Raw genomic sequence first — 8,136 nt, 5'->3', positions numbered from 1 at the left:
GTCCTTAGAACAAAGAACTGGAAAGTAGCCAAACTATTTTTAGTTAATCCTTGGGAGAAAAGCTTTACCTTTGAAACCTTTTCCAGTCTCGGCTTTTAGGAAAATATTACATTTATCTGTGGATATCAGGGCTTCATGTATGCAATTAATAATAAACATAACTGAATACTAAGATGAAAAACAGTTTGCTAAGTGGCTAGAGTTTGTTCCTCAGAGCCTGTGGCCTGTACAGTCTGCAACACTTGGGCCCACAGAGCCTCGAACTCCTGACGGGGTCTGGATGGTCTGCAACAGGCAGTGACTTATTCTATTGTGCATATGGTTGCTATGAGTCTGAGCTAACTATAACACATAACAATATCTAAAAACAACAACCGCTATAACTTATTGTGTCCCTGGTCAGATTTGTCAGTAGTGTTAATTGGTAACCATCAAGTCCTTATATTGGTAATGCTTTATTACTTCTAACTAGGCATATAGTCATGAAATCCTCAATGTTAGAAGCAATGAAGTCATGGACATCATCCCAAAGATAAATCTATGTTCTCCTTTCTCCTTTTGATAAAATAAGCAAGAAAAAAGGAAATAACCATCTTCCTTGTAAAGTTTTGTTTAATTCTTCCAACTTTAACAATTCTCCAACCCTGGGATCATATAACTTTAGTTTATACTCCCAGTAGTCGCCTATTTATGGCACTGTAGAAAAGCACTAGACTGCTAACTACAAAGTGTACGAATCTGCCAGGCAGTTCAAACCTACCAGCCGTTACTCAGGAGAAAGATGAGGCTGTAAGTCCCTGTAAAGAGTTACAGTCTCAGAAGCCCTATATATGGTCATCGTGAGTCGGAATCCATTTGATGACAGTGGAATTTTTTGGTTTTGGTGTTATATGAATGCTTGTTTTCTGTCGTAGTCTGTAAACTAGTGTTTCATTCACTTTTGCATATTTTTAAGACCTAGCTAATTACCTCACTAACAGTAAAACTTCAATGAATGTGTTTAGATTGATTTGAGCTAATTCGGGAAATCAAGTCAATAGCACAAAATGAGAATTGCCAAATTATTTTTAAAACATTAATTTCCATAAAATGGCATTTTGCATAGGGGACATCCTGGTCAACTGGCATAACGTAGTCCACTAAGACAATGTTCTACATCCTACTTTTGTGAGGAATAAGCTAGAATCTTAAAAGCTCATGAGTGGTCATCTAAGGTGCAACTTGATCTCTCCATGAAGGAAGAGTGATGAAAACTGAAGATGCTTGGACTCACTTAGTGCAATGACTAATGGAACATGTGAACATCAGTCTCCCTGACACGGAGACCAGAAGTACTTTATGGTACCTGGCTACTGTAAGGACCAAACTGATTTTACCTGATTTTGCCTACCTAGAGACTGCTTGACTAAACTCTAGTCAGGCTCAGGAAAGCATTTTAAATAGACAAGGCCTCAGTTTTTAGTTCCCTCCAGAGACAAGGTCAATCTCCATTCTGTACATTAGCCTGAACACGTCCTCTAGCTCCAACAAAATGATATATGTATAAATAGCCAGGCAGCTCAAGGCCAGGGGCCAGATGTTTTCCTTTACCCTAGCCTAAGAACAAAGACCACCAGTCCTGACCAATTAAACTGTAACATCTTATAGTTTCCCAATTGTTAACCAATCCAAAGATTGTAAAGCTGAGAAATCTGAGCTGTTTGAAAACTCTATAAAAACCCTGCAGACAATGAATTCGGGGCTCTTTCCTTATTCCGAAATGTCGGATAAGGTTAGAGACCTGGTTTGAGCTTGATTAAACAACCCTTATGTATTTGCATCGGTACGGCTCCTGGGTGGTCTTTGGGGACCCTGAATTCTGGGCATAACACTACCACTGCCAATTATTCTGAAATGGATTATATTGCAAGGTCCTGGATAGAATGCAAGAAAATGTGGAACAAAACTCAAAATTATTAAAGAAAGACTGGGTTTAGTGGTCAGAAAGGGCTGGAGGAACCTCAGACTATGGTCTTGAATTAAACTCACCCTCATGATTCAATTTTCAGGCAAGTGGTAGTATATAGGGGGATAACAACACTAACAATGCTTGTTCACCATGAGATAGTCAATCATTCATGATCAAAAGGCCACATTAATCCTAAAAACGAGGTTCAGAAGGAATGGAAATAAGACTCACAGGGAGAAAGTGGGATAACTGATGTTATATGGAGGGGATTGCAATCATTCAAATGAAACAAAGTGTCTGATTTATTGAATGTAGAGTTGATCTACTTCATAAACCTTCACTGAATTTACAATAAAAAGATTTTTAGAATGGTTTTTGAAAAATAGGGATGGGTTCATTTGGTTTTAACTCCTGTTTCATTAACCTGGTTCTTTCCTTTTCTGACCATCTGCATTACCTTCAACTGTAAACATGGAATGAATGGGTCTGAGGTTGGGATGACTGCTGAGAAGTTAGTATGAACTTGTCTGTGTTGAGAAGTCTTGGTGTGGTTATGCAGGATGAACACTGAACTGCAAGGTCTATGGTTTAAATTTACCGGCAGCTCCTTGGAATCCTATATAGGTGTCTTGTTGATGGCTTCAGTCCACTAGGGGGCACTCTTGGGTTTTAAAAAAATGACCAATTTTTCAGTGGGTTGAATAGATACCAGAACGGATCACAGAAAAGTGTGAATGGTGTTTATAAGAAGTTCACCCCAGGATCCAGTACTTCAAGACTATATAAAACCTCAGAAAGCTGCAGCTTGTATCTCCATAAATTGGTCACTGAATCCATTGTGACGATGATTTTTTGTGTAGAAATAAGGTATATGAAAAGTACAAGGCATTGTAAGCATGTAACCTCAATAAAAAACATCTTCATTACTTGTTTTAATTTTAAAGCATTTTTATTACTTACATTCTAGACATCTACTGACTAAAATATTATTCCAATACCTCTGATTTCCTCCTACCTTTTCCTGTATCTCCTTTGAGTCTAGAAGGAACAATAAAAAAAATAATAGAAGATGAAAAAAGGGAAAAAATAGAACAAGTAAAAGGAGAAGAAAACACTTAATCTGAGCCTGTCCTGGCCAGGATCAGCTGTCTGAACCTGCAAGGTGTCTGGGGAAAGGGCTATATAAGGTGAAGCTGTTGTTATGTGCTGTGGAGTTGGTTCCTACTCATAGCGACCCTATACAGGGTGTCCGAGGCTGTAAATCTTTACGGAAGCAGAAAGCCTCATCTTTCTCCCGTGGAACAGCTGGTAGTTTCGAACTGACTGCTGACTCTGAGGTAAGCAGTGCGATTCGTAACCACTATGCTACCAGAGCTTCTTATAAGACGAAGAGAAGAGGAGAAATGAAGTCATGGTGGGCATAATATACAGATCCTATTTTTCTTTCAACAACCAAAATATTGTTGGAAGCATTTTCCATACAGATGGTTACTATATGGCTTGGGTTTCTAGAACTCTCTTGATTTCAGGAAATTTACTTTTTCGGTATAAGTGCATGCTGTCAAATTTTATCAGCATTTTAATATAACTTTAATCAGAAATTTCACACAGCTCAAATTCTCTGTCAAACTATGTAAATTGGGGAATGAGGTCATTTTTCTCATTCTTAAACCTAATCCAGTTTTTCTTCGAAGAAGCACTATTCTGCTCCTCACCCTTTACCTTGTACCCCATAAACCTGTCCCACATAAATTATTTTCATAGTAGAAAAAAAAAAACCCTTCTATCTTCATACATTGGAAATAACATCTCCTCCTTCCCTGTACTGTTCATCTATAACTTGTGAGAGATTGCTGTGCATTCTCGCTGTGGGTTGAATTTCCTGTTAAGATAGATGACAGAGCTCAGATATGAATGGTGCTTAGTAAAGTTGGGGGAACTTACTAAGTGTAAGAGCATAATTTGTTCTGGACTCAAGGCTTGACAGCTTCCAGCGAAGGGGGTGAAGACACCTCAGCAACCAGACAAGGAGTCATGAAGAGGCAGCTGGAAGCTCTGTTGGGAATTCTGTGTGTTCAGGTTTGCTGTGAGTTGGGGGTGCTTAAGATGTGTTCCACAGTTGACGGTGGGAGGAATGCTGGGGAGAGCCCACTTACATCCTCATTTGTATTTCTCAAGATATTTCTGCAGCGTGAAAACGGCATCAATGATTCTCCAGTGAAATTAATGTTTGCTTTTCTCTTTCTAAGCAGGGGTGAGAGGAATAAAGGTGGAGCAGAGTCCTTCAGATTTGAGCCTCCAGGAGGGAACCAGCTCTACTCTGAGGTGCAATTATTCTAGTACCGTGGAAAATGTGCAGTGGTTCTGGCAGAAGCCTGGAGAAGGCCTCATCAGACTATTTTACATGACTTCTGGCATGAAGCAGAATGGAAGGTTACAATACACTATGAATTCTAAGGAACGCTATAGTACCTTAACGATCACAGCCTCTCAACTGGAAGACTCAGCCACCTATCTCTGTGCAGTGGAAGCACAGTGTTCCCAGGCAATCGGCAGTCTGCACACAAACTGCAGCTGCAGCCTTTTACATGGGGCAGGGATGTTTCCCCATAGGCAACTGTGCACAGTTTTTAAGTTTTTTGATTCATGATCTAACACTTTCACCATTGCTAAAATTACACCCTTCAGGACTGTCATTTCACTCTTTTGTATCTTTTTATTCCCAGAAATATCTTTGCAGCAAAAAAAGCTCTAATATGGAAACATTACAGGAACTGATAAATATGTCAGGATCTAATGCACTGTTAAAACAGAGACCTTGGCAGAAAGCATATAAACTTCATGTTAATTACTGTGATGAAAAAAGCTTGCAAAAATATATGCTGGTTAACAAGTAGAAAAAACAAAAAAAGTGAACTCAGGTTTTCAATTAACTGCAAATGATTCAATTTTCCAGGAGGAGGGAAGAGAGCATGGATTATATATATATAAAGAGATTAAAAAAAAAATCTGTGATCAAAAGTAAAAAGCAGGTTGCACTGCTTTTGGTAAAATGAGATCAGATTTTCCACAGCCTTCCCTTGGGTAATTATCTGGTTGTTGTTGCTGATTGCCATCGAGTCGGTTCCTACCCATAGCAACCCTGCATAGGGTTTCCGAGGAGCGGCTGGTGAGCTTGAACTGCAGACCTAGACCTTGCAGTTCAAACCACAACCCACAACGCCACACCAGGATTCCATTAGCTGCTTGGTGGTGGTGGTTCTGTGCCGTGGAGTCGGTTTCGACTCATAGCGACCCTGTACAGGGTTTCCGAGGCTGTAAATCTTTACGGGAGCAGAAAGCCTCATCTTTCTCCCACGGAACGGAACAGCTGGTAGGTAGTTTCGAACTGCTGACCTTGCGATTTGCAGCCCGATTCGCAACGGCTACGCTACCATAAATAACTAAAGGAAAGGGAATGCAGTGACTCAAAATGATAAGCAGTAGACTAAGAATCACAAAGTCGGTGGTTCGAGCCCACCAGCAGCTCTGTCAGACAACAATGAGGCTTTCTGCTCCTGCAAAGATTTAAAGCCTTAGAAAGTCTACACGGTTGCTAGGAGTCTGAACTAACACCACGGCATTTAACAATAGTAACAACCTAAGGAAATGTTTCTCTGTGGTCAAACCAGGATGTGGAAGTAATACACCCTAAAGGAGGGGGTTTTGACAAAGATACATTGGTGTGAAATGGCCTTACGAACTATTCCTTATATGATAAGGATACAGGAACACAATCTCAAGAAGAAACTTGGACAGCTGACTTGTTATCTAAGTTTCTCAGGCAGCCAAGAAAGTTACAGTAGGGCAAATAGTTTGTAAGAAAGAAGCTTGGGTGTTAATTCTTACCACTAGCTCCAGTCCCAATAAATAATCAGCCTAGGTATGTTTATGGTGTCCTGGTGTGGGCGCTTTGGGTTAATGCACTAGACTGCAAAGTTGGTTTGCACAGCAAAGTAGGCGCTTCAAGCTCACCAGTCGCTCCTTGGAAACCCTATACAGGGTTGCTGTGGGTTGGAACCGACTCAGTACACTCTTCAACAACAACAACAAACATTTTAATAACCTGCTTTAGAAAGTATACATGGTAAGCATGCTGTGACTATTATTGTACATGTGTGTAACTCACCTAAGCATATCTAGTCACTTGTATCCAATGTAAGCTTTTCCCTACCTGCATCTTTACCGATCCTTTTTGTGACCTTAGTCAAAGAGTAAATCAAAGATTTTATGGAATCTCTTTGTTTCTTGTTCTTGCCCTATATCTGTCCCGGTTTGTGACCTTCTCTCTGGAACTGCCATGTTTTCACTTATGTAAGCTGGTGCCGAATAAGTCCTCTGAATTTTCAGTTAAGGTCTGAGTGCTTTTCTCCCTATGACAATTTTTTTTCTATACTTGTATTCAAGTTTTTTACATTCATGGAACTCACAACAAGTATAATGAAAACACTGAAGTACACTGAGTGTCTAGTACTGTATCTAGCTTATTATATATGTTATCTCCTTGAGTCCTGATAATACTTTGTAAATAGGTATTTCCCATAGGAATTAACTGAGAATTGTAGAGCATAAATGGCATGCCTGAGGTAACATGATTACCAAGTTGGAGTTGGGATGGAATTACCAATCAGGAAGTCTAACATCAGAATTTACATACTTAACTATTCCTTCAGAATGACTAAGTGCAAATTATTTTTATTGATAAATTTGTACAATGTGTGCACATGAATCACTGGCAAAAATATCCACTTTAGTCATTTCCAAAAAACATGTTGTAGAGAAGATAGCATTGCATTTTTCATTCTGTGGCATTGAAATTCATTAGTTTTTTCTTTCACTATGAATGAATCTATTATCCATAATTTTGTAACATCATTCAAGGGAACAGAAAGCTTCCTTTACACAAGAAACTCGTGTAATCACAGACTAAGAGTTCTGATTATCAAACCCAAAGTTTCAACTTGTGTATGTGTCAGTTATAATGCAAACTGAATCTCGACTTTGTGGAGTGTTTTATGTTAACGTAAGAACAATGACTGGAATGGAGTTGTACCATCATATAGATTCTGACTCATAGACACGCTATAGGACAGAACAGAACTGCCCCATAGGCTTTCCAAGACTGAGAGCCTTCCTTTTTTTTTTTTTTTTTCTTTTCTCACTTTTTATTACGGTTTTGGTGAAAGTTTGCAAAGCAAATTAATTTTCCATTTAGCAGTTTATTCACATTTTGTTTCATGACATTGGTTTCAATTCCTTCAATGAAACAGCACTCTTCCTGCTTCTTCCTTGGGTTTCGCATTTCTATTTGTCCTTTCCCTCGCTTTCCTGCCTTCTGAGCTTTGTTTTTGTGCAAATGCTGCCCTTTTGAACTCATGTGGTTGACTGTACTGAGAAGTACATTCCTCCCTGATGTTATTATTCACTTTATAGGTTTGTCTAATATTTGGCTTAAAGTTGATTCCTGGGGGAGATTCAATTACAGACTACAGTCTCAGGGGTTCAAACAATCTGTATCAGATCAGTAAGTCTGGTATTTTTATGATTTTAAATTTTGTTCTACATTTCTTCTCTCCCTTTCTTTAAGACCATTTGTTGTTATCCTGATCAGTATGGTTGGTACTGATAGCTGGGCACCATCTAGTTCTTTTGGTCTCAGAGTAGTGGAGGCGGTGGTTCATGTGATCCATTAGTTCTTTAGACAAATTGAGTCTTTGATTTTCTTCACTTTCCTTTGCTCCAGATAAGGACATTCATGAGCTTTTAAGACTCTATTTGCTGTTCACCAAAGTAGGATGAAGAATATTGTCTTTGTAGACTATGTCATGTTTATTGACCTAGCTGTCCCTCAAGACATAAGTCTCCAAGCCCAATGACTCACTCCTTCAAGGTGTTTGATTATAGTTAAGAAGTTTTCAGAACATTACTCCCTGAATACTTTATAATATACTTGGGTGTATTTGTAGCAAATACACATATATATGTAGAAATCACCTATCTTAGGCTGTGTTCTCCAGAGAAGCAAAACCAGTGAAACTTATATGTTGTTGTTGTTAAGTACCGTGGCATCATTTCTGACTCATAGTGACCCTGCACAGGGATTCCAAGGCTGTAAATCTTTACAGGAGCAGAAAGCCTCATCTTTCTCC

The 8,136-nt window shown here is 39.1% G+C and overlaps 1 protein-coding gene across 1 annotated transcript in view; it reads left to right on the top strand.

The window, feature by feature from the left end:
* Positions 1–8,136, top strand: part of LOC102824287 — an 18,237-nt gene that overhangs the window by 4,412 nt on the left and 5,689 nt on the right. The window contains exons 3-4 of the mRNA XM_006835537.1: positions 3,927–4,034; positions 4,201–4,493. Coding sequence (XP_006835600.1) covers positions 3,927–4,034; positions 4,201–4,493 — 401 coding nt within the window. The remainder of the gene's footprint in view (positions 1–3,926; positions 4,035–4,200; positions 4,494–8,136) is intronic.

This window comes from Chrysochloris asiatica, unplaced genomic scaffold, assembly GCF_000296735.1.
Source record: "Chrysochloris asiatica unplaced genomic scaffold, ChrAsi1.0 scaffold00017, whole genome shotgun sequence".
NCBI lineage: Eukaryota > Metazoa > Chordata > Mammalia > Afrosoricida > Chrysochloridae > Chrysochloris > Chrysochloris asiatica.
Note: the sequence above shows the minus strand (reverse complement) of the source record. Positions and strands in the feature narration are given on the sequence as shown.